General features: G+C 43.9%; 1 protein-coding gene across 8 annotated transcripts in view; it reads left to right on the top strand.

Moving 5' to 3' along the window:
- The window catches only part of LOC139277917 (intermembrane lipid transfer protein VPS13B-like), a 1,209,249-nt gene that overhangs the window by 197,352 nt on the left and 984,736 nt on the right, over window positions 1-27,161 (top strand). For all 8 annotated transcript variants that reach the window (XM_070896555.1, XM_070896554.1, XM_070896561.1 and 5 more), the window contains exons 11-12: window positions 6,295-6,432; window positions 15,066-15,153. In XM_070896555.1, coding sequence (XP_070752656.1) covers window positions 6,295-6,432; window positions 15,066-15,153 — 226 coding nt within the window. The remainder of the gene's footprint in view (window positions 1-6,294; window positions 6,433-15,065; window positions 15,154-27,161) is intronic.

The raw sequence follows: 27,161 nt of genomic DNA, 5'->3' as shown, positions 1-27,161 counted from the left end.
CTTCCCCTGATTCTGACTGCAGAGGACGTACGTTTGTCTTTACTAACCTTTTTCTCTTTACATATCTATTGAAGCTTTTGCAGTCCGTCTTAATGTTCCGTGCAAGCTTCCTCTCGTACTCTATTTGCCCTGCCCTAATCAAACTCTTTGTCCTCCTCTGCCGAGTTCTAAATTTCTCCCAGTCCCTGGGTTCGCTGCTATTTCTGGCCAATTTGTATGCCACTTCCTTGGCTTTAATACTATCCCTGATTTCTCTTGATAGCCACGGTTGAGCCACCTTCCCTTTTTTATTTTTACGCCAGACAGGGATGTACAATTGTTGTAGTTCTTCCATGCGGTCTCTAAATGTCTGCCATTGCCCATCCACTGTCAACCCCGCAAGTATCATTCGCCAATCTATCCTAGCCAATTCACACCTCATACCTTCAAAGTTACCCTTCTTTAAGTTCTGGACCATAGTCTCTGAATTAACTGTTTCATTCTCCATCCTAATGTAGAATTCCACCATATTATGGTCACTCTTCCCCAAAGGGCCTCGCACAACGAGATTGCAAATTAATCCTCTCTCATTACACAGCACCCAGTCTAAGATGGTCTCCCCCCCCCCTTATTGGTTCCTCGACATATTGGTCGAGAAAACCATCCCTTATGCACTCCAGGAAATCCTCCTCCACCGTATTGCTTCCAGTTTGGTTAGCCCAATCTGTATGCATATTAAAGTCACCCATGATAACTGCTGCACCTTTATTGCATGCACCCCTAATTTCCTGTTTGATGCCCTCCCCAACATCACTACTACTGTTTGGAGGTCTGTACACAACTTCCACTAACGTCTTTTGCCCTTTGGTGTTCTGCAGCTCTACCCATATAGATTCCACATCATCCAAGCTAATGTCCTTCCTAACTATTGCATTAATCTCCTCTTTAACCAGCAATGCTACTCCATCTCCTTTTCCTTTTATTCTATCCTTCCTGAATGTTGAATGCCCATGGATGTTGAGTTCCCAGCCCTGATCATCCTGGAGCCACGTCTCTGTAATCCCAATCACATCATATCTGTTCACATCTATTTGCCCACCTTATTACGGATACTCCTTGCATTAAGACACAGAGCCTTCAGGCTTGTCTATTTAGCACACCTTGTCCCTTTAGAATTTGGCCCTTTTTGTTTTTTTCCTTGGGATTCTCTGCCCTCCACTTTTACTATTCTCCTTTCTATCTTTTGCCTCTGTCTCCCTTTAATTTCCCTCTGCCTCCCTGCATAGGTTCCCATCCCCTTGCCATATTAGTTTAACTCCTCCCCAACAGCACTAGCAAACACTCCCCCTAGGACATTGGTTCCGGTCCTGGCGAAGTGTAGACCGTCTGGTTTGTACTCGTCCCACCTTCCCCCAGAACCGGTTCCAATGCCCATAGGAATTTGAATCGCTCCATTCTGCACCACTCCTCAAGCCACATATTCATCTGAGCTATCCTGCGATTCCTACTTTGACTAGCACGTGGCACTGGTAGCAATCCTGAGATTACTACTTTTGAGGTCCTACTTTTTAATTTAGCTCCTAGCTCCCTAAATTCGTCTGGTAGGACCTCATCCTGTGTTTTTTACCTATATCGTTGGTATCTATGTGTACAACGACAACTGGCTGTTCACCCTCCATTTTCAGAATGTCCTGCACCCGCTCTGAGACATCCATGACCCTTGCACCAGGGAGGCAATATATCATCCTGGAATCTCGGCTGCGGCCACAGAAACGTCTATCTATTCCCCTTACAATTGAATCCCCTATCACTATCGCTGTCTCACTCTTTTTCCTGCCCTCCTGTGCAGCAGAGCCACCCACGGTGCCATGAACGTGGCTGCTGCTGCCCTCCCCTGATGAGTCATCCCCCTCAACAGTACCCAAAGTGGTGTATCTATTTTGCAGGGGGATGACCGCAGGGGACCCCTGTACTACTCTCCTTGCACTGCTCTTCCTGTTGGTCACCCATTTACTATCTGGCTGAGTACTCTTGACCTGCGGTGTGACCAACTCGCTAAACGTGCTATTCACGTCATTCACAGCATCGTGGATGCTCCAGAGTGAATCCACCTGCAGCTCCAGTGCCGCAATGCAGTCTGTCAGGAGCTGCAGGCGGATGCAATTCCCGCACACGTAGTCGTCAGGGACACCGGAAGCGTCCCTGACTTCCCACATAGTACAGGAGGAGCATAACACGTGTCCGAGCTCTCCTGCCATGACTTAACCCTTAAATACACTTAAGTTGGCAACAACAATGTTAAATGTTTCTTACTGATAAAGAAAGAAAAATAAAAGCTACTCACCAATCACTTACCCCCTTGGCTGTGACGCCACCTTTCAATTTCTTTCTACTTTTTGCCTTCTCCCTGTAGCTGCACAAGCACGCCTCTCCACGCACCTCCCGACTTTCTCCGCACCTGGAACTCCCAAGCCTCCTCCGACGCTTTGGGCCTTTTTCTTGGCCTCTCCACGCACCTCCCGACTCTCTCCACGCGCCTGGAACTCCCGAATGATCAGCCATGATCTGATTGAATGGTGGTGCAGGCTCGAAGGGCTGAATGGCTTACTCCTGCACCTATTTTCTATATTTCTATGTGTCAGGTGATTGGTTCTTTTGCCAAAGGTGACATGAGGAAAAACTTTTTTACGCAGTGAGTGGTTCGGATCTGGAATTCACTGCCTGAAAAGGTGGTGGAGGCAGATTCAATTGTGGCTTTCAAAAGGGAAAAGTATCTGATGGAAAAAAAATTGCAGGGATATGGGAAAAGGGTGGGGCGTGGAACTAGCTAAAGTGGCTTGGCAGAGAGCTGGCATGGGCTTAATGGGCCGACGGGCCTCCTTCTATCCTGTAACCATTCTATGATTCTATGTTAGAAATTGATATAAGATGAGACATGAGACATGAGCCATTGACGATACTCACTCGCTCAGTCTTCCCAGTCTGACGGTAAGCAAGGGGCTCTTTGTTGATCAAGGTGTTTGCAAAGAGGCGTGGGTGCCAATGAAAGTTCGGTCCTCAGCCAGTTCTTTTGGGAAAACTAGCTAATCTAATACCTGAACCCGGCAGGTCCAAATAATGTCAGGGCACATTTGATGATTGAGCAGCTGGCCTGCTTCACTAATGGAATCAGAGGAGTAGATCTGTTGTTGGCGCCTGAGATTCTAACTGTTCTGTTCCAGATAATCCTGTAAACCAGTATCCTCATGGTTAAGGCCTGTTCATGCTGTGCCAGCAGTTGGGTGCTTGCCAGTACTTTATGCTGGTAGGGTGCATGGTTTTCGCTGGTCGAGCTCCCATCAGTACCGTTACGCACACCTGGGGATGTCTAAGCCTTAGCTCTGCCATCCCACACCCAAGATCTTTGGTCTTTACTAATTGAGGTTTGCCCTTTGGCGGGGTGTGGGGTGACCAAATGAGAGAGTGGGGGCTGCGACGGGGTGGAGAGGGGAAGGGAAAAGTGCGTGCATTCCATATTGGGGGAGAAAACAAACTCTACCTGAGTAAATTTCTCATCTGCTTGTTTTGGATTTCTAAAGGACTTGGGTCAGATGTTGCTGCAGCAGGACATCTCAGATCAGCCATGATCTTTTTGAATGGCGGAGCAGGCTCAAGGGGCTAGATGGCCTACTCCTGTTCCTAATTCTTATGTTCTTATATCTCACAGTGTACGCTGTTGGACTACTTTCTGCACCCTTCAGCTCAAAAAGTATTTGCGCCGACTTACCGCAAGTGCGAGCTGATAAGGGCATGGTGAGGGCAACAGGGCATTTGGGACCTTAGTGAACAATGATGGAACCAACAATCCAGATCCTTAACCAATGAGATTGAAAGATTGAGAAATAATGGCCCCAAGTTTCCACATGATTTGCTCCTGATTTTTAGGAGCAACTGGTGTAGAACGGAATATCTTAGAAATCGGAATTCTCCTCATTTAGTTTGCTCCAGTTCTAGTCAGTTAGAACAGTTTCACTTTGGAACAGAATTTTTTTTTCAAAAGGGGGCGTGTCCGGCCACTTACGCCTGATTTCAAAGTTTCGTCAGTGAAAACTTACTCCAAACTAACTTAGAATGGAGTAAGTGAAGATTTTTGTACGCTCGAAAAAACCTTGTCTACACTTTAGAAAATCAGGCGTAGGTTACAAATCAGGCGTAGGGAATGGGGGCGGGGAGGTGTTTAAAGGGAAGTTTACAAACATTAAACACTTCAGTTTTACAAATAAAGAGCCATCATCAATAATAAATGATAAATACATCAATAAATCAGCCAATAAATCAATCAAAAAAAAATTAAGAAATAATTTTAAAAAATCAATAAATAAAACATTTTCTACTTACCGACTGCAGCACCGGGAGCCCTCCAACAGCGTGCTGGGATGCGCCCCTCAGTGTGTCTCTGTCAGTGTCTCTGTCTGTCTGTCTGTCTGTCTGTCTGTCTGTCTGTCTGTCTGTGTCTCTCATTCTCCAGATTCTCCAACACCAGATTTACAGGTAGGTGGCATTGGATCGGGTCGGGGGGGGTGGTGGGAGGGAGGTCGGTTCGGTTCGGGTCGGGGGGGGAGGGAGGGAGGGAGAGGGAGGTCAGTGTCTGTGTTTCTGACAGCGAGGAGGGGGGTTGAGGGAGGTAGAGGGAGAGAGAGGGGGGGGAGCAGAAGGAGGGGGGGAGGAGGGGTGTAGAAGGGGGGTGGGGGAAAGGAGATTGGGGCTGTGGGGGTGAAGGGGGAGGGAGACTGAACGGGCCGGACCCGAGACTTCGGGCAGGGCCCGTCCCAAACACCAGATTTACAGGTAGGTGGCATTGGATCGGGTCGGGGGGCTGGTGGGAGGGAGGTCGGTTCGGTTCGGGTCGGGGGGAGGGAGAGGGAGGTCAGGTCGAGGGGAGGGAGGTCAGGTCGGATCCAGTCCGGAGGCGGGGGGGAGCGGGTGTTGGGTCCGGTGCGGAGGGGGGGGTGGGGGGGAGCGGGTGTCGGGTCCGGTCCGGAGGTGGGGGGGGGTGGGGAGCGGGTGTCGGGTCCGGTCCAGGGGCGGGAAGCGGGAGTCGAGTCGGGTCGGGAGGAAGCAGGAGCTGGCCGTGGGAGGGGCCTTATGCACGCAGCCCCAGTGAGGCCATTGGGCCAGGGCTCGGGGCTGCATGCTTCGGCCCCTCCCACACAGTTTTGGGCGCCTGGAGCTACTGCACTTGTGTGCCCACTGTAGCGCGTATGTGCAGAGGTCCTGGCACTGTTTTCAGCGCAGGGACCTGGCTCCGCCCCCCCACAGCTCCTGCTGCGCTGCGCCGAGGGCCAGAGGACCTGCAGGGAGGTGGAGAATACGGAGGGTTTTTTTAGGCGCACTTTGTGGCGCGAAAAACGGGCGTCCAGGTTGGGACTGCGCCGTTCTAGGCGCGGCTCGAAACTTGGGCCCAAACAGAGGAACAATTGAGGAGGGTGCATTCGTGTGGGTGAATTAGTCAAATCGGCTACAAAAATAGAAGTAGAGAGGGAAAGTAAGTTTTAAAAAAAAAAATCAAAATTTGACCTTTTTAAAATCTCCAACAACAATTCACTACCTGAAGGAACGAGACTTCACAGTTTAAATTATTCACTTTCTTGGCAAAAAGGTTGATTGGCAGTCAGAAACAATTATCACATCGTTAAAAGGATACTCGTGCAATTAATTACTAGCCCTAACTTTCTGTGGTGAGTTTAATGGGCAATGAATGTGTAAATCCAGCAAGTTCTTAAAAATAACGGGGAGGCTTAATGAACGGATGGTGTTTGTGCAAAAATAATGGCTGAGCGGCCCAAATCGTCCAGCAACTTCTGGCAATTCACGAGATAGATTTTCCTCGCCACGAGTTGCTGGACAATTTACACAATAATGGTGCGCACAGTTTAAAAACCCACTGTTATTTTGCCAGCATATTCTGGCCCCTTCTGTTCTTATGGTTGCTAACGATGCAGTATCAGTCATTTTTTTTAGTGAAATATCTTAATTGTATGTGTATAAACTTCATAAAACTTCACCTTTTTTCATACATGACAAAAACTACTTCAGCTGCAAAATGGCTTATATTGCTTGGGTCAATTAAGCCTGAAAAGGGAAAATTTATTGTGTGACCTTTTAGTGAATGGAGGCAAAGATTAAAGCTGTTAAAATTAAAAGCTTATTTATTTTAAGTAATTAATTAAAATGGATTCTCACACTTGTATAGTTAATAGATACATGCACTGAAAATGATTTTTGATTCCAGTTTTGAATTAAAATCTAACAAATTGTATCACTTTTTTTTTAAAGGAAGCCTGTTTCTTTAGTTGTGGCGAAAGTCTTGACAGCAAAGGATTAACATACCGCACCAATTCTCTGTTCGATTACCGAAGTCCAGAAAATAATGGTGTCAGGGCTGAGTTTATCTTGGATGCTGCCCAGCACAAGGTCAGATCATTACTAAAGCGAATTAGTACCCTGGGAGATGTATTCTTGCTATGTTCTATTTTAAAATATATCATGTAATTTTTTTTATAAATTTAAAAAAAAAATCTTCAGGAAGAAATACTTTCAATATTTGCTGCATGAAGTTACACAATAAGTTAGGTGAAATTACTTCCTTGCATGAATCGATTGTGGAAATAGCGGAGGCAAGCAATGTAGTTACTTGGTTCTGACTATGTTAATTCAAACTTAATTAGAATTACCAGATTGATGCCAGCTTGATGATGATGTTCCTCAGATTACAATGCTGATGGAAGGAAGGCCAAGGATGCCGAGAGAAGTAACAAATACTGTTGGCTCAATTTACGTCGGGTGCATATCGGAACAACTGATGACATGTCAACTCCCAAATCAAACCGTCAGAGTTGAACAGAAAAGCCATTGCTTACAATGATTGTTAATGTCAATTAAATCAGGCAGTTAGCATGTCCTGCAAGCATTTGTTCAAGATTCTTCAAGATTTTGAGCACTGAAAGAAAGAAAGACATACTTTATATAGCGCCTTTCATGACCTCAGGACATCCCAAAGCGCTTTATAGACAATGAAGTACTTTTGAAGTGTAGTCACTGTAATGTAGGAAATGCAGCAGCCAATCTGCGCACAGCAAGCTCTGACAAACAGCAATGTGATAATGACCAGATAATCTGTTTTTAGTAATGTTGATTGAGGGATAAATATTGGCCAGGACACCGGGGATAACTCCGCTGCTCTTCTTTGAAATAGAGTTATGGGATCGTTTACATCCAACTGAGGGAGTAGACGTGGCCTCGGTTTAACGTCTCATCCGAAAGACGGCACCTCCGACAGTGCAGCGGCCCCCTCGGTACTGCATTGGAGTGTCAGCCTTGATTTTTGTGTTCAAGTCTCCAGAGTGCTACCAACTGATATGTCAGGAGGCGTGCCGCCTGGTGCCGTAGGGGAACACCAGGCGTGGTGTGCTGGCAATGCCGCATCAATGTGCAACTTGGAGGAACAACAACTTAAAGAAACTTATGCTGGCAGTGTCAGCTGGAGCTATAGGTTGACTGCGCCATACTCGAGCTGATTCTGGCCTTCAAGTGAGGGACAAATCTGAAAGAATACATAGGATCAGGAGTAGGCAATTCAGCCCTTTGACCCTGTCCTGCCATTCAATTAGATCATGGCTGATCTGTATCGGACAGCTGCTCAAAAGATGAAAAACAATGGTTAGTTATAAGCAGCTTAAATTGTATTTTAAAGATACATGGCTCTTACTTACAAAATACTTAAATTTTCTAATAAAAGCAAGAACTGTGACATAACAGATTTCACCAATTGGAAAGGCTAGCCCAAGACTTTTACAGAGGTTGATAACAAAGCTAGTTTATTAGTATGGAAATGAAGAGCAGGCATTACTGAAGATAACTTTTTATTTCTACGACAGTGTGTACATAATGCATTTACTGAGAATGGAGGGGGTGTTATCGGTGCATGTTTGATTTACTCTTCTATGAAACACAGAATACATCCCAGCAATATTATTCCTGAATGCATATCATGGAATCATACAGCACAGAAGGAGAGCATTCGGCTCATTGCACCTGTGCCCGTTCCTCTCCTCCCCTAAATTTGCAGCATATCACCTGAAAGGTTGCCTTAAGTGTTGTAATATGTTTATCTTTGGACTGACGCGAGCTCCAGGGAATTCTATATCCTTGCCCAAACTTTATTACAGTTTCAGCTTGTATACAGTGGGGCTGAATAGTCACTGATATTACAGTAATAATTACATTACTGAGGGGCCAGAACTGCATTAGAACATAACATAAGAATTTGGCGCAGGAGTAGGCCATTCGGCCCCTTGAGCCTGCTCCTCCAATCATGGCTGATCTTCTACCTCAACTCCACTTTCCTGCACTATCGCCATATCCCTTGATTCCCTTAATAGCCCCCCAAAAAAAACTTTATTACTTTAGAATAATACCATAACATGCATCTTCAAAAAAAATTCAAAATGATCTTTTTAAAAAAAAAATTTGCTTCTGCTTAGCTGAACTCTCTTTTCCTCTGTTGTGTCTACCACTTTTAGTTCGTAGACTCTTACAGCACAGAAGGAGGCCATTTGGCCCATTGTGCCCGTGTCGGTTCTTTGAAAAAGCTGTTCAATCAGTCCCCATTCCCCTGCCCTTTCCCGATAGCCCGGGACATTTTTACCTTTTCCAATTTCTTTTTGAAATTACTATCGACCGCCTCAGCTGATTTCCTCCCCGCCCACCCCCCCCTCCCTGCTTTGCCCTGATTTGGGTTGATTCCAGCCTGTACTGCAGTCAGCCAACACCGCACAGACCCGGAGTTGATGGTTGAGTTAAGAGCAGTCACAGCGGAAAGTTACCTTGATTCCCACAATCTTTTTCTCATCGTCGCAAACTTAGCCATTTGGTCCCGGTGACATTTCAGGACTTCGTTCAGCTGTGTCTGAAATGTATCGATGAGGAAGAAGTTCAGCATTGAACATTCCGGCCCACCTCAATCAGGGAAAGAGATCCATAGGTGTTTCACACAATTTTTGTGCTCAGAAGTTAAAGTTCTGGAGATTGCAACGGTCTAATTTGGACATGGTGAGGTAGAGTTTCCGCTTCGGGTGCAATCAGTGATTTGGTTGCACCCAAAATGGCGCCCGTTTTGAGGAGTTTTTTTCCCCCCTCAAGTTTCCACTCAAACTCCGTTGCATATCACTGAACATGAAAAATCCGCCATGACCCAGCGCAATCGGACAGTATATTAGAAAGCGATTTAAAAAAAAAAAAAAAAAAATTTTGCTTCAAGAAATATTCCTTGATCTATTTGAATATTCCTTGATATAATTAAGAGTGGTAACTTGGTGCAGCTTGATCAATACAGCTGAAAATGGGTTTATCACAAAAAAAATAGGCATTTTTATTCGGTGTCCAGTCCATCACCTGTGAGTAACCCGATTTTTAAATAACCGAAAATGACTTTTAAAAAGCTGCAGAGAACCATTTGCGAATTATATTTATGTACTTTTACACAATAGTACCCAGAATTTCCAGCACCCAACAGGTCCATGCTCCACATGAGTCTCCTCCCACTCTTCTTCATCTAACCCCATCAACATAACCTTCTATTGCTTTTTCTCTCATGTGTTTATTTAGCTTGCCCTTAAATGCATAGATACTATTCGACTCAACCCGCTCCCTGTGGTAGCGAGTTCCACATTCTCACCACTCTCTGGGTAAAGAAGTTTCTTCTGAATTCCCTATTGTATTTATTAGAAAGTGGAAATAGGTTCTCCAACTCTCTCCTATCAAACCCTTTCATAATCTTAAAGACCTCTGTTAGGTCACCCCTCCGCCTTCCCTTTGCTAGAGAAGAGCCCCAGACTGATGAATCCTGATTTTATATTCACTATTTGAACTGTTTTTAAAAATTAAAATGTCATCTTATCACAATTGAAATTTTTTTTTTATTATGCTTTCACTGATTTACCGTTTATTTAGGAGTTGGTACTAGATCTGTCATTGGAACTGTGCCCATGTTTCCATTGTTGTGGATACTGTTTACAATCCTTTGAACAAAAACATAGAATCTGGGTACTTTATCTGGATACAAAATGCAGGAATGCGGGTTAAATAATTGTACATTTTGTTCCAGCATATTGATGTCGTGTCAGCAACATTTTAGTCTCAAAAGATTCCTCATCTCTTGTTAACCGACGAAGGCAAACTGACGCTTCTGGCACAAAACAAAATACTGCAGGTGTTGTAACAAAAATGCTGGAAACACTCAGCAGGTCTGGCAGCATCTGTGAGAGGGTTAGCGTGTCAGGAGGATGACCTCTTGTCAGAATTGGGTGCAAGGTCATCGATCTGAAACGTTAACCCTACTTTCCTCGCTCCACAGATGCTACCCGAACTGCTGAGTGTTTCAGCATTTTCTGTTTCAATGACACATCTGCACATTGAACATGTACAATATAACTGCAGAGGCAGGAAATTTGGTAGCTTTTGAATTTTTCAGGGAAGACCACAAATTGCACAATAAACCTCTTTTATTTTAAAAATTAACATAACCAGCAGGGAGCTTGACATATACACCAAATGTTCATTTTTTAATTGTCGTGTACATTGCTTTCACTGCACAGCATTATACCTGCAGTTCTGATTATTTATATCTGCTGTGTCCAAACATAGAAACATAAAAAATAGGTGCAGGAGTAGGCTGCAACCATTCAATAAGATCATGGCTGATCATTCACCTCAGTACCCCTTTCCTGCTTTCTCTCCATACCCCTTGATCCCTTTAGCCGTAAGGGCCATATATAACTCCATCTTGAATATATCCAATGAACTGGCATAACGACTCTCTGCAATAGGGAATTCCACAGGTTAACAACTCTGTGAAGAAGTTTCTCCTCATCTCAGTCCTAAATGGCTTACTCCTTATCCTTAGACTGTGTCCCCTGGTTCTGGACTTCCCCCAACATCGGGAACATTCTTCCTGCATCTAACCTGTCCAGTCCCATCAGAATTGTATACGTTTCTATGAGATCCCCTCTCATTCTTCTAAACCCCAGTGAATACAGGCCCAGTCGATCCAGTCTCTCATATGTCAATCCTGCCATCCCGGGAATCAATCTGGTGAACCTTTGTTGCACTCCCTCAAGATCTGGATTTTATGGTAAATCTTTAAATAGTAAATCTTTAAATCTTTAATCCAGTCACTCTAAAATGAATCTAGATTGAACGTTGAAGTTTCAGTTCTAGATTGACTTAAGCATTGAAAACATAAGACTTTTTTTTCTTTTAAGTAAGCATTTATTGCCCTCTTGTTACCGACTCACCCAGTGAAAGTAGCTCTTATTGATATTTTACCAAAACTAATTTTTAAACACCTGTATTGAATCTACTCTTAACCATTCTTGCTGTAATGAAAGGAGCCCCCGTTTCTTTAATCTCTCTTCATAACCAACACTTCTCACTGTTGGAATTGTTTTAGTGAATGCTGCTGCCTATACTGTCAAAGAAAATGACCTGCTGGGAGTGGAGCATGCAAACACAGATTCACAGAGCTTTCTCCTGGCAGTCACAGTATAATGTGGGGCATAACTGGTGTTACCAGATGTGATCTGCATTTGTGCAGCACCAGTATTGCAGTGCGACTGCGGTGCTATTATCCGTTTGCGAATTCCGTTCCATTCACTGCATGCTTATTTTGCTTAAAGCAAAAACCCAACTCTGGAGCAGCAAAGCAGCTCTACAGACAGCTAATAAAGGCCGAGGTCCAACAAAAAAAAAACGCGCAACCTAAAGAATAGATGGTGGTTGGAGAAAGCACAGAGATTCAGCAGCTGGCCGACAGCCATGACGTGCGAGGATTCTTCACCGCAGTTGAGTCCACCCACGGCCCAAGGCACCACCCCACTGCTGGCCAAGAACGGGGAGACAGTCATCAAGGACACCGAGGCAGTCAGGGCCCGCTGGAAGGAGCACTTCGAAGATTTCCTTAATCGAGACTCTGCCTTTGACACAAGTGTCCTCTATTCCATCCCGCCACATGCTACCCGCCACTATCTCAGCAAAACCCCAGCCCTGCACGAGGTAGAAAAGGCCATCCGCCAGCTCAAAAACAACAAGCATCAGGAGCAGATGGAATCCCCGCTGAGGCACTAAAGTATGGCGGAGAGGCACTATTGCCGCGAATGCATGACCTCATCTCTCTCATCTGGAAGGAGGAGTGCATACCTGGAGATCTCAGATATGCCATAATCGTAACCATCTTTTTAAAAAAAAAAAGGGTAAGCCCGACTGCGGCAAATACAGAGGAATCTCCCTGTTGTGAGCCACTGGGAAAGTCATCGCTAGAATCCTCCTCAATCGTCTTCTCCCTGTGGCTGAGTTCCTCCCGGAGTCACAATGCGGAATCCGTCCACTATGGGGTACAACGGGCATGATCTTCATGGCGCGATAACTGCAAGAGAAATGCAAGGGTACAGCACCAACCCTTGTACATGGCCGCCTTTGATCTCTCAAAGGCCTTTGACACTGTTAACCGCGAGGGACAATGGAGCGTCATCCTCCATTTTTGCTGCCTCCAAAGGTTTGCCTGCTCCACGATGACATGCAAGCCATGATCCTAACCAATGGATCCACCACAGACCCAATCCACGTCCGGACCGGGGTCAAGCAGGGCTGCGTCATCGCGCCAGCCCTTTTCTTGATCTTCCTCGCTGCAATGCTCCATCTCATGCTCAACAAGCTCCCCGCTGGAATGGAACTAAAGTATCGACCCTGTTCAACCTTCGTCGCCTCCAGGCTAGATCCAAGACCATCCCATCGTCGAACTACAGTAAGCAGATGAAGCTGTGTCTGCGCACATTCAGAGGCTGAACTCCAAGCCATCGTCAACATCTTCACCAAGGAGTACGAAAGCATGGACCTTGCACTAAACATCTGTAGGACAAAGGTCCTCCACCAACCTGACCCCGCCACACAGCACTGCCCCCTGGTCATTAAAATCCACAGCGCTGCCTTGGACAACGTGGACCACTTTCCATACCTCGGGAGCCTACTATCAGCAACTGCAGACATCGACAATGAGGTCCAACACCGCCTCCAGTGCGCCAGCGCCTGAGGCAGAGAGTGTTGGAAGATCAGGCCTTCAAATCTGGCACCAAGCTTATGGTCTACAGGGTAGTAGTGCTACCTGCCCTCCTGTATGGCTCAGAGACGTGGACCATATACAGTAGACACCTCAAATTGCTGCTGTCTTCAAATTTAACCATCCTGCATTTCATTTATATATCCAGTTCATGTATATGAACAATAGGACTCGAATAACTGGCCTGTGTGATATTTTAATTAGAAGTCTCCCATGTGGAACCTCATCAAAAACCTTCTGAAAATTAATATTTACATTCACTATTATAGTGGTATGGGAACAGTTAAGTTTCTAAAAACAAAAGACATGCTATTTAGAGCTTAGCAAAGTAATCTGGTTATTTTCTATTGTTTGGTTAAAAAGAATTAAAATCCTGTTGGAATCTTTTTAAGCTTAAAACATCATCTGTTGAATGGTAGGGTGTGGATTTGTGCATAATGTGAGTTACTAATTTCTGCCATGTCATTGTGGCGATACTCAACAGAGACCAGATGTTCCCCTCATACCACCCCCTCCTCTCCTATCCCTACTGGGAGGAGAAACTGGAAGGAAAATTACCACCAGGTAACCCATCTTTGGGTGGTAGAGGCCTGGCAGTAAGTCCTTTACCTTCTCTTCTCCATTGGGTGATCAACTTTTGCCAAATCCAAAATGGGGTGGGGCTTGAAGTCAGAGTGTTGGTTCATTATGAAAGTTTCGTGGTGATGTGTTTTATTCAAGAAGAAAATTGTACTGTGCAGCGTGGAAAAGAGGATTGGGCATCTGAGCTATGAGGAGAGAATAAGGAAAACTGGAAATGTTCCTGTGTTCCTTTGAATGCTTACACTGCACATAAGAAGGCTCAGACCTTAACAAAGTGTTCACAATTCTAGAGGGTATAAATAAACTGAAACATAATGAACTGTTTGACACATAACTAATGGGTGTGGAAAACCTCAGAGGGTGAGGTAAGAGAGAAGGATAGTTTGGTGAAAATGTGGAATGGATTGCCCAGATAGACAGTGAAGCAGATCATGTCACAAATTCGAGAGACAGCTGGATCGTTTTTTTGACAGAAGAAGTAACTGTGATGCAGTATTGTATTTTTTAACTTCAGGACTGGCCAGATGGACTGCAATGGAGTCTTTAATTCTTGTGCATTCCTATGTTCTTAAAGGTCAAGTCCATTCGTTATATTACATTCTGCTGCTAGATGGGCATGTACATGAAACTTTGAATGCTTTTTAAAAATACAATCATCCCCAGCGCCTCAAACACCGCTTTAAAATGAGCTGAGCAACAGGCAGTTTGCGCCCCTAACCATACTGTAAAGTTAAAAGGAGATGGGTGTGGATTTTACCTTTGGGGAGCCTGTGGTATGTACAAGTAAGAGAGGAAGAGGAGATAATTAATTTTACTCTAAAGTATTTGTTTATGAATATGAACGAGCTGGAAAAACCTTTTTTTAAGGATTCTGCAAGCACAATTTTGCTGACTAGAACACACAAACCATAAAGAGTTTTCAAATTTTGTCCAGCATTTGCATGTTAAAATGGGTACTTTGGAGTAAATTTGAAGAGAATGTTAAAATTCATTTTGAATTCTTCAATATATATTTTACAAAAAATACCATGCTTCAACAAATTGTATGACCGTTAACTTTTCAAGCTACATTTGGAACCAGATTTACTGTGACTTTATTGACTATATAAGTAACTAAAATTAGATATTAACTGGTGAAATGGTGACTCAAATTGTATTGCTCTCTTGTGCAAAACCTGTATTATGTCACATTACTTGAACAGGAGAATGCTTTAGATAACCTCTGTTCTCTTTCCCTGATAAGCCTTTGTGTAAAAGGCTATGTAAATACAAATAGACATTCACATATAGTGTTGTAATCTCTGAATTCCATCCTTTTGGAACTTAAGTTTTATTTGTCTTCCTTTGTTGGCAGGAGACATACACAGAGATAGCTGGTGTGCAGCGATTTGGGGCCCTCTACATGGATTACCTGTATACAATGGAGTGCAGTAGTGGCAAAGGTATTGCTCTCTTTTCTCTTTGATGTTTGCTTCCCTCCCCTTGAACTACACAAACAAAGTTTCTTCATAGCCATCTGGTCCTTGACCTGGCTGTTGCCCTCTCTTTTACCTCAATCTGACCAGGATAGTCTGATGAGATACTGGGCCGTAAATTGTGGCCACTCCGGGTGCGTACGATGTGCGCACGCGCCTGAAGAGGCCCCGCAAGTTCCGGGTTTCGGCGGGCGAAGTGCATGCGCCTAAACCCGGCACTTGCGATCTGTCAAAATTTCTTCCGACAGACCGCACACAACCCCGGGAGAAGCATCTTCACGGGTGGCGATTTCGGCTCCTTGCCCAACTCCTGCCCAACGATGTTCTTAAAACTCTTACACCTGGTAAAAGCAGGCGTAATGCCTGTTTTTACCAGCGCAAGAGTTTTAAAAGTTAGAAAACTTAAATGTTATCACTAATTTACTATTAATAAACCCTGTCTATTAAGGCTAGTTTATTTTTAACCCTATTGGGAAAAAAAAATTCAAAAAAAAAATTTTTTTTGTCAAACATTTAATTCAATTTCTGCAATTTTAATTGAGGTGTTTTTTTTATTTATGTGTTGTGTTTTTGGAGCTATTCTCATTGCTAGTAATGGGAGCTCCATACAAATGGAATTCACCATTACCATCAATGAGAATACTCCATGTTCAGGTCCATGTGATCCCAGGATGCCCGTGGGCTTCTGCCTTGTGCTGTGCATCTAGGCCTTGGAGCGTAAGTGTCCGTTCCTATAGGACCACCAGGTACATTTATAAAAAAAAAAAAAATTTAGGTCGGAGGCAACCGCCCTATGTCTTCAAAATATATGTACAGAATAAGCATTACAGAATCATTGAATATGGATTAAATTGCAAAACTAAGAAGTGGGCTTTTGGCCCGCTTGCCTGGTCAGTGCTTTCTATAATCAGTGGCTCCCTGTGTATATTCTCTTTAACTTCAAAAATATCTGTAAATAACTGTTGCTCCGACAGATGCAATAAAACATAGCACTGCAGTGTTGCACCATACAGTGCTCAGTATTTCCTAAGAATTGGTCCTTTTTCTGTGGTCCCAAAGTTTGTTACATTTACTGAAGATTTGTTATTTAGAGGTTCCAAGAGCAGTTTCGTGACATTACTATTCACAAAAAAAAAATACCTTGAGCTTCTTCTCCTTTTACTACATGCAACATGGTAGTCACTTGATGTGACCTGGACAACCAAAAGAAAAGAGAGGTTACACAGCCTCTAATTAAATCAGTTATATTTGCATCTGAAATGTCTTTTTTTTTACTGAGGCATGTTCTGCTGTGTTTTGTTTGTTTTGGGTAAATTGGAAGCATTCCATAATTACACTAGACCCACTGGGAAATGGATCTTGGCTGAATTGGGAACTGTTCCAAAAGTACTATAGGCATGATAATTTTTATCGTGCTTCAACAACAAATAAAGTAACCTGCTTGGTCGTCAAACAATTGCAGTCACACAGAATCAATGACCACAGAAAAGTTAAAAATGTTCATGTGCTACTAAAATTAGACTGTTGTGAAGATGAAACCGTTAACATACTACTGTATGATGTGCGACCCAGCACAACACATCATGTTTATGTGATGGACTGCTGGGCTCTTGAGAGGAACCTACTTCTCTCTGACATCAGTAGTGGGGAACATGTTGGAATCAATTATTAAAGATGAAATAGCAGCGCATTTGGAAAGCAGTGACAGGATCGGTCCAAGTCAACATGGATTTATGAAAGGGAAATCATGCTTGACAAATCTTCTGGAATTTTTTGAGGATGTAACAAGTAGAGTGGACAAGGGAGAACCAGTGCATGTGGTGTATTTGGACTTTCAAAAGGCTTTTGACAAGGGGTCTCACAAGAGATTGGTGTGAAAAATCAAAGCACATGGTATTGGGGGTAATGCACTGACGTGGATAGAGAACTGGTTGGCAGACAGGAAAAAGAGAGTCGGGATAAACGGGTCCTTTTCAGAATGGCAGGCAATGACTAGTGGAGTACTGCAGGGCTCAGTGCTGGGACCCCAGCTCTTTACAATATACATTAATGATTTTAGATGAAGGAATTGAGTGTAATATCTCCAAGTTTGCAGATGACACTAAACTGGGTGGCAGTGTGAGCTGTGAGGAGGACGCTAAAAGGCTGCAGGGTGACTTGGACAGGTTTGGTGAGTGGGCAAATGCATGGCAGATGCAGTATAATGTGGGTAAATGAGAGGTTATCCACTTTGGGGGCAAAAACACGAAGGCAGAATATTATCTGAATGGCGGCAGATTAGGAAAGGGGGAGGTGCAACGAGCCATGGGTGTCATGGTTCATCAGTCATTTAAAGTTGACATGCAGGAGAGCAGGCAGTGAAGGAGGCAAATGGTATGTTGGCCTTCATAGCTAGGGGATTTGAGTTTCGGAGAAGGGGGGTCTTACTGCAGTTGTACAGGGCCTTGGTGAGGCCTCCCCTGGAATATTGTGTTCAGTTTTGGCCTCTTAATCTGAAGAAGGACGTTCTTGCGATTGAGAGAGTGCAGCGAAGGTTCACCAGACTGATTCCCGGGATGGTTGGACTGATATATGAGGAGAGACTGGATCAACTGGGCCTTTAGACACTGGAGTTTAGAAGGATGAGAGGGGATCTCATAGAAACACACAAAATTCTGACAGGACTGGACAGGTTAGATGCAAGAAGAATGTTCCTGATGGGGCAGGCCAGAACCAGGGGACACAGTCTTAGTCCTAAATGGCCTACCCCTTATCCTGAGATGAGGAGAAACTTCTTCACTGAGAGTTGTTAACCTGTGGAATTCCTTACCGCAGAGAGTTGTTGATGCCAGTTCATTGGATATATTCAAGAGGGAGTTAGATATGGCCCTTAAGGCTAAAGGGATCAAGGGTTATGGAGAGAAAGCAGGACAGGGGTACTGAGGGAATGATCAGCCATGATCATATTGAATGGTGGTGCAGGCTCGAAGGGCCGAATGGCCTACTCCTGCACCTATTTTCTATGTTTCTATGTTTCTCTTCCCACCACCCCCCCCCATTCCCCTTAAGATGTCAACATGCTAAGTATGGTTCCGTGGATGCCGACAGCACTTTGGTCCCTTGCCTAAAAACTTGCCTTTAGGTTGAGCCTATTTCAGGAAAGTTAGTAGGTTGTACATTGCAGCTCACTGTCATCTGATTCTCACCCAGTGCTGCATGTGCAAATTTTTCAGCAGGGGATTACTTTTTAAATAATGAGTTGCAATGATATTGGCCAATTGATTTGATTTTTCTCCTCCCTTTTTGTAGCTTGGGGACATTAAATCATTTATAGCACTGCCACACTACATATTTAGCTAACTTAGCACAGACCAGGGTCAAACTGGAACCTTGCTGGTATCATAGAAAAAAGGAAGAAAACACTTGCATTTATATAGCGCTTTTCAGGATCACTGGACGTCCCAAAGTGCTTTATAGACAATGAGGTACTTTTTGAAGTGTCATCATAGACGGTCCCTTGAACGAGGATGACTTGCTTCCACAAGAGTTCACAGATGTTTCAATGAAGGACCCGATGTTCCAATCCTGAACTCCAATTGAGGAAGTGGGGAATGCCTGTGCCTGTGGATTTTTTTAACGTGTGGTGGCCGTTGCACACCAGCCACCACACTGGCCTGACAGAGCTAGCCCATTATCCAGCGGCAAGGACGACTGGAGACTAGCTCTGCTGCACGGACCTAGTGCACACACATATCACAGTGTGGGCTGGCCCATGCTGCCCTTGGGCCCTCAGCTCTTCTGGGCTCCGTAACCTCATTCGCTGCACCTTCGCCCACGATGTTCCAAGGCCCGGCGCTCCAGCTCTATTTATAGCCCCAAACTGCAGTGGTGTTCTCACACAGGTCAGAACTGTAGTTACTGTTGTACTGTAGGAAAACTCTTAACATCCTGACCTCCACCCCACAAAATGGCCATCCTACCTTCCCAATGTCTGCCCCCAGCCAAGCCTTGGATCACCTACCATCTCACGAAGGGCGCTACTCAGCACCAAGCTTACAGCCCACATCTCACCGACGGCAATTAGGCTCATAGTGCAGAGCCTGATCTCCAGTCGTCTTGGACCCCCTTGCTACTGGACCAAGACCTTGCTCAGCTAAGCTCGTATGGTAGCCGGTGTGCAACGGCCACTCCATGTTAAAAGAACTCACGCACAGGCATCATCATCTACGAAAAATGGCAGCAAATATGCACACAGCAAGCAACGTGATGATGAGCAGATAATATAATCATAGAAATTTACAGCACGGCAGGAAGCCATTTTGGCCCATTGTGTCCGCGCCAGCCGTCAAAGAGCTATCCTAACTTTTCCAGCTCCTGGTCCATTGACTTGTAAGTTATGGCACTTCAAGTACTTTTTAAATGTGGTGAGGGTTTCTGCCTCTACCACCCTTTCAGGCAGTGAGTTCCAGACCTCCTCCACCCTCCTGGATGAAAATATTTCCCCTCACATCCTCTCTAAACCTTCTACCAATTACTTTAAATTTATGCTCCCTGGTTGTTGATCCCTCTTAGGGAAATAGGCTCTTTCTATCCACTATAACTAGGCCCCCTCCATAGTTTATACACATCAATGAGGTCTTCCCTCAGCCTCCGCTGTTCCAAGGAAAACAAACCCAGTCCAACCAATCTGTTCTCATAGCTAAGATTCTCCACTCCCGACAACATCCTCGGAAATCTCCTCTGCACCCCCTCCAGTGTAACCACATCCTTCCTGTAATGCGGTGACCAGAACTGTATGCAGTACTCCAGCTGTGGCCTAATCAGTGTTTTATACAGTTCAAGGATAATCCCCTCCCCCCCCACTCTTATATTCTATGCCTCGTCTAATAAAGTCAAGTATTCCGTATACCACCTTAACCACCTTATCTACCTGGCCTGCTACTTTTGGGGATCTGTTGACATGCACTCCAAGGTCCCTTTGTTCCTCTACACTTCTCAGTGTCCTACCATTTATTGTGTATTCCCTTCCCTTGTTAGCCCTCCTCAAATACATTACCTCACACTTCTCCGGATTAAATTCCATTTTCCACTGTTGTGCCCACCTGACCGGTTCATGATATTTTTCAGCAGTCCACAGCTTTCTTCTTCATTATCAACCACACAGCCAATTTTTGTATCATCTGCAAACCTCTTAATCATATTGCTACATTCAAATCTAAATCATTGATATATACCAAAGAAGCCTGCGGAGCCCTGCACAACCCCACTGGAAACAGCCTTCCAGTCACAAAAACACCCATTGACCATTGCCCTTTGCTTCCTGCCTCTGAGCTAATTTTAGATCCAACTTGCCACTTTGGCTTGGATCCCATGGGCTTTTACTTTCATGACCAGTCTTCCATCTAGGACCTTCTCAAAAGCCTTGCTGAAATCCATATACACTACATCAAATGCACTACTCTCATCGACCCTCCTTGTTACCTCCTCAAAAAATTCAATCAAATTTATCAGACACGACCTTCCCTTAACAAATCCACACTGACTGTCCTTGATTAATCCGTGACTTTCCAAATGAAGATTTATCCTGTCGCTCAGAAATATTTCCAGTAATTTTGCCACCATCAAGGCTAGCCTGACTGGCCTATAACTACTCAGTCTGTCCCTTTCTCCCTTTTTAAACAAATGTACAACGTTTGCTGTCCTCCAGTCCTCTGGCACCACACCTGTAGCCAGAGAGGATTGGAAAATATACCAGAGAGGATTGAAAAATAATCTGTTCTAGTGATGTTGATTGAGGGATAATTATTGGCCAGGACACCAGGGATAACTCCCTAGCTCTTACATAGGATTACATAGAATAGAAAGCACAGAAACAGGCCATTCAGCCCAACCAGTCCACGCTGACGTTTATGCTCCATTCGAGCCTCCACCTATCTTTCCTCATCTAAATCTATCAGCATAACCCTTTATTCCCTTCTCCCTCATATGCTTATCTAGCCTCCCTTTAAATACATCTATGCTATTTGCTTCAACCACTCCCTATGGTAGCGAGTTGCACATTCTCACCACTCTTTGGGTAAAGAAGTTTGTTACGAATTCCATACTGTATTTCTCGGTGACTATCTTATATTGATGGCATCCAGTTTTGCTCTTCCCCACATGGAAACACACTCTCTGTATCTGCTCTATCAAAATCTTTCATAATTTTAAAGACCTCTATTGGGTCACTCCTCAGAAACCCAGTCTGTTCATCGTTTGCTGATGGATATACTCTTGCATTTCTGGCATCATCCTTGTAAGTCTTCTGCACCCTCTCCAGTACCTCTATATCCATTTTATAATATGGTGACCAGAATTGTGGTCTAATTCTTAAGTGTGGTCTAACCAAGGTTCGATATAAGTTGAGCATAACTTTTCTATTTTTCAACTCAACCCCTCTAGAAAGAAACCCTATTGCTTGGTTTGCTTTTTTTATGGCCTTGTTAACCTGTGTTGCAACTTTCAGTGATTTGTATATTTGTACTCCGAGATCCCTTTATTCTTAAACCCTACGTAGATTCGTATTTTCCAAGTAATTTCTTACCAAATTTTATCCCTCACATTTATCTTTGTTGAATTTTGTTTGCCAATTATATACGCATTCTTCAAGTTTATTAATGTCCTCCTGCAATTTGATGCAGTCCTCCCCCCAATTTGGTATCATTGCAAATTTAGAAATGGTGTTTTTGATTCTAAAGTCTAAATCATTAATATAAATTGTGAACAACAGTGTTCCCAGCACTGATCCTCGTGGAGGACCACTTCCCACCTTCTGCCACTCTGAATAGCTACCCTTTACCCTTACTCTCTGCATTCTGTCTTGAAGCCAGCTAGCTATCCATTCTGCTACTTGTCCCCTACCTCTGCATTCTCTAAGCTTGTTCATCAGTCTATTATGTGGTACCTTATCCAAGGCCTTTTGAAACTCTAGATAGATTGTATCATCTGCATTACTTTTGTCTGTGCTCTCTGTTACCTCTTCAAAAAATACAATGAGGTTGGTTTCCAGATATTCTATCTTCTCCTTCAGTTAGGATTCTATTATTTTTTTTACCACTGATGTTACTTCCCACCACCTATAGTTCCCTGGACATAGTGCCAGAGGATCTTTTTTGTCCACTTGAGAGAACAGATGGGGCCTCGGTTTAACGTCTCTTCTGAAAGACGGCACTTCCTCAGCACTGGAGTATCAGGCCGGATTTTTGTGCTCAAATCCCTGGAGTAGGACTTGAATGAACAACCATCTAACTCAGTAGTGAGAGTATTACCCAATGAGCCACAGCTGACACTATATCGATGCCTCAGTGCAACACAATGTGTGTGTGGTGGAACCCCCGAAGGAAGTTCTATGCTGGCCACTTCAGCGACTGCAGCTGAGATGGAAACTGGAAGCAAAATGAAAGTGTTCCAGTGCAAAAATCAGATCTAATTAGCAACATAATGTAAAAGTAAAATAAAATGTGATACTCCCCTTTTCAGATGCCATCCACATGTTGCTGCACCTGTTTCCAATGGGTGGCGGCTTTGTCAGCAAGAAGCAAGAAGATGGTGAGAAAACTGCAATGTTTGGCAAGGAATCTTACTTCAATTAAATTTGAAGCCTTAAGGAGGATTGTGCTGGCTGTGTTAGTGTAACCTGTAAAATTCCAGCCTTTTCCTCTGCTGAAAAATGTGATCCACTGCTATAAGAACATAAGAAATAGGAACAGGAGTAGGCCATACGGCCCCTCGAGCCTGCTCCGCCATTCAATAAGATCATGGCTGATCTGATCATGGACTCAGCTCCACTTCCCCGCTCATTCCCCATAACCCCTTATTATTTAAGAAACTGTCTATTTCTGCCTTAAATTTATTCAATGTCCCAGCTTCCACGTCTCTGAGGCAGCGAATTCCACAGATTTACAACCCTCAGCGAAGAAATTTCTCCTCATCGGTTTTAAATGGGCGGCCCCTTATTCTAAGATTGTGCCCTCTAGTTCTAGTCTTCCCCATCAGTGGAAACATCCTCTTTGCATCCACCTTGTCAAGCCCCTTCACAATCTTATACATTTCGATAAGATCACACCTCATTCTTCTGAATTCCAATAGGTAGAGGCCTAACCTCCTCAACCTTTCCTCATGAGTCATCCTCATATGTTCCCTGTAATTTTATTTGACCCTTGAAGGGGCTGTGCGGGCTATTCAAAATATCGTGTCTGCGCGGTTTTTACATTGAAATACTGACAAACCATCTGCACGGGTTCCCCTGAGCAGTGCGCCTTACAGGGAACACTACTCCACTGTGAATTGGGCACGCGATCCTGTGCAACTGATTTTGCCACCTGCAGTCGCTAGCAATGAAGCTTTGTGACCCCAGTGAGTCTATCAGACGATGTCTCGAACATACGAGCAATGACGTCCCTCTGGTCCATCCAGCCCATCCCACACAGTTGCGATTCCTTGTGCAATCACAATATATCGATTCCGCATCTCGCCTGAAACCATGTGATCTGGGAGAGGCGAGAAACCCGTCCAATTTGTGGAAATTGAATCTGGGAAATTCCTCCCCTATCCCCTTAGGCGATCGACACTAGTCCAGGCAATCACTCTGGCCCCGATAATGTGATGCAGTACCTAGCTGTTGTACCAGGTGATCTCCATCCCCTTAGCCGGAAGCAGGTCCAGCTCCCCCTCTCTCTCGAAGGAATTCACCGAATCAGCATCCACCCCAGAGACGGCAGGCTGTTCCAGACCAGAAGTCCACTGTTCTCTCTCTGGGATGTAAACAAAGCGCCTGCACAAAGATAATCCGATATTGAATAAACATTTTCTTTGCCAGCCTTTTGTCTATTGGCAGAATCTATCAGACTGTTCCACGTCAGCAGGTTTAAGTTATTTGGGCTTGCTCCTGAGACTTCATGCTTTTTATATGTGCAAAAAACTCCTGTAAACATTCAATGGGAACTTTTATTTTAATTAAACAGGAATTTGTCTCAATTTGTTTACCAGTATTAGAAGATATCTGTATACATGTACTTGGAAAATTTATTCGAAGCATTGCTTGAAGTTCTTCACATTTTCTATGTTGCGGGATGTGGGGAAGAGAGGAGAAAGAACGCTGTGATATATTGAGATGTTTTGTAGTTCGTGTTGGTGCATATTCAGTTGCCTTAGCTGCATTTGATTTTAAAAATACACGATGCATCCACTGTCAACCATTCACATGGTTTGAAATATGGAGAGAACTGATTTTGGTCCATTTGTTTATTTTGAGGAACGGCAGTAAGGTAATACTGGTATCATATACTCCAAGAAGGTTATGTCAATATGAACTGAGGTGATAATAGTTTCCTGTTTGAAAGTTTGTTTAGCTAGATAGTCATCTCTTGTAAATTATTTTTATCTTTTTAAGTGCCTTGCAGACATCCCAAGGTTAATTTTTTTCAGAGTGCTAATAGGTTTGAGTGTGATTTAAAAAAAAAAATAGGAATAATCAATTTGAGATCATTGTTTCTGTCTCAGTTATCCTCGCTACCAGGGTTGTTACGAGCAGTTAAATTTTGTTTACATGTGAAGCTGGAATGAAACTGCTACAGTGCACTCTGGTCCAAGAAAGAAACTTGTGAGCTGGACTTTATCAAGTCCTCATTGCAACAGCTTCACTGTTTGATGCTCAATTCTAGGCCTGAAGATTCATGTACACTTTTAAAGGGGAGGACTTCTGTCGACTGCTTTGCCAGTCCAGTAACATGTCCCAAACTGGGCCATGTTCATATGCACGGGTGGGCAGCGTTCATTGGGGCTTAACATTCCTGGGGTCTTTGCGGTCCACAACTGAACCCATCTCAGCTGATGAGATTTGTAGCTCTGGACAGGGTGAACTAGGCAGACTTTGCCAGCATAGCCCAGGGATGGCCCCAAACTGCTGCTGGGATTCCGTAGAACTTTACAGCACAGCAAAAGGCCATTCGGTCCAACAGGCTGCACACGAGACTCCTCGCAACTTACTTAATCTCAGCCCATCAACATATCCTTCTATTCCTTTCTTCTTCATGTTCTTCTCTAGTTTCCTTTTAAATACATCAGTGCTTTTGGCTTCAACTACGCCATGTAGTAGTGATGTTCTGGTGCGATGGAAGATGTGCCTCCTCTCTTGGCTTGGGACTTTTGGCGTTTTTGAGCCCCAGGATAACACTCCCTCCAAGTATTCACTCTCACTGACCGAGATAGAAGCCATCAATAATAATCTGGTGGGCACTGGCAGGAAGGCAGCCAGATTCTATATCCACTTCTGCTGAGTAATGCTTAACTGCTGACTAACATTGTCACTCAGCTGAGTAGGCCAGTAATCTAATTGGTAGGATGTGACTCATGGTGTCTCGCAGGGATCTGCATTGGAGCATCAACTATTCACAGTATTTATTAATGACTTAGATGATGGCATAGAAAGCCACATATCCAAATTTGCCGATGACACAAAGATAGCGGCATTGTAGGCAGTGTAAATGAAAGCATAAAATTACAAAGGGATATTGATAGATTAAGTGAATGGGCAAAACTGTAGCAAATGGATTTCAATGTCGGCAAATGTGAGGTCATCCACTTCGGACCTAAAAAGGATAGAACAGGGTACTTTCTAAATGGTGGAAAGCTAAAAACAATGGAGGTCCAAAGAGACGTGGGAGTCCAGGTAAAATGTCATGAAAATAATAGAAAATAATCAAATAGACTAATGGAATGGTGGCTTTATTAACTAGAGCAGTAGAATACAAGGGAGTTGAAGTTATGCTACAGCAGTACAAAACCCTGGTCAGACCACACCTGGAACAATGAACAGTTCCAGACCTTAGGAAGGACATATTGAACTTGGAGGGAGTGCAGCGTAGAATGATACCAGGACTCCAAGGGTCAAATTACAAGATTATACAAAGTAGGCTTGCATTCCCTAGAATTTAGAAGGTTAAGGGATAATTTGATCAAAGTTTTCAAGATTTTAAGGGGAACAGATAGTGTAGATAGAAAGTATTTCTGCTAGTTGGGGAGTCTAGGGCTAGGGGGCATAGTCTAAAAATTAGAGCCAGACCTTTCAGGAGTGAAATTAGAAAACACTTATATACACAAAGGGTGGCAGAAGTTTGGAACTTTCTTCTGCAAATGGCGATTGATGCCAGGTCAATTGTTAATTTTAAATCTGAGATTGATAGATTTTTTTTTTAGCGACAGGTATTAAGGGATATGGGGCAAAGTCGGGTATACAGAGTTAGGTTGCAGATCGCATTGAATGACGGAAAAAACTCAAGGGACTAAATGGTCTACTGCTGTTCCTATGTTCCTATAGGGTTGGAGAAGAGCGACTGAAGGCAGATGTGGCATTTCTATTGCAAAATAAATAAAAAGTGGGGGAGAGGGACCAAAAAAAATAGAGAGGGAAGATAGATTATGGAAGCAAACTAGCACGAAATATAAAAACCGATAGTAAAAGGAAAAGAGTGGCTAAAGTAAATGTTGGTCCCTTAGAGAATGAGATTGGGAAATTAATAATGGGGAACATGGAAATGGCAGAGACTTTGAACAAATATTTGTTCAAAGTCTCTGGTATCTTCACAGTAGAAGACACTATCCACTATTGGAATGTTTTTAATCAAGGGTTTATAGGGAGAGAGGAACTTAATACAATCACTATCATTAAAGTAGTAGTACTCGGTAAAATAATGGGACTAAAGGCGGACAAGTACTCTGGACCTGATGGCTTGCATCCTAGGGTCTTAAAAGAAGTGGCTGCAGAGATAGTGAATACATTGGTTGTAATCCACCAAAATTCCCTGGATTGTGGGGTGGATTGGAAAGCCGCAAATGTAACACCCTCGTTTAAAAAAGGAGGCAGGCAGAAAGCAGGAAACTATAGACCAGTTAGCCTAATATGTATGGTTGGGAAAATGCTGGAGTCCATTCATAAGGAAGCAGCAGCAGCACAACAT

This window comes from Pristiophorus japonicus, chromosome 1 (genome assembly GCF_044704955.1).
Source record: "Pristiophorus japonicus isolate sPriJap1 chromosome 1, sPriJap1.hap1, whole genome shotgun sequence".
In the NCBI taxonomy this organism is placed as follows: domain Eukaryota; kingdom Metazoa; phylum Chordata; class Chondrichthyes; family Pristiophoridae; genus Pristiophorus; species Pristiophorus japonicus.
Note: the sequence above shows the minus strand (reverse complement) of the source record. Positions and strands in the feature narration are given on the sequence as shown.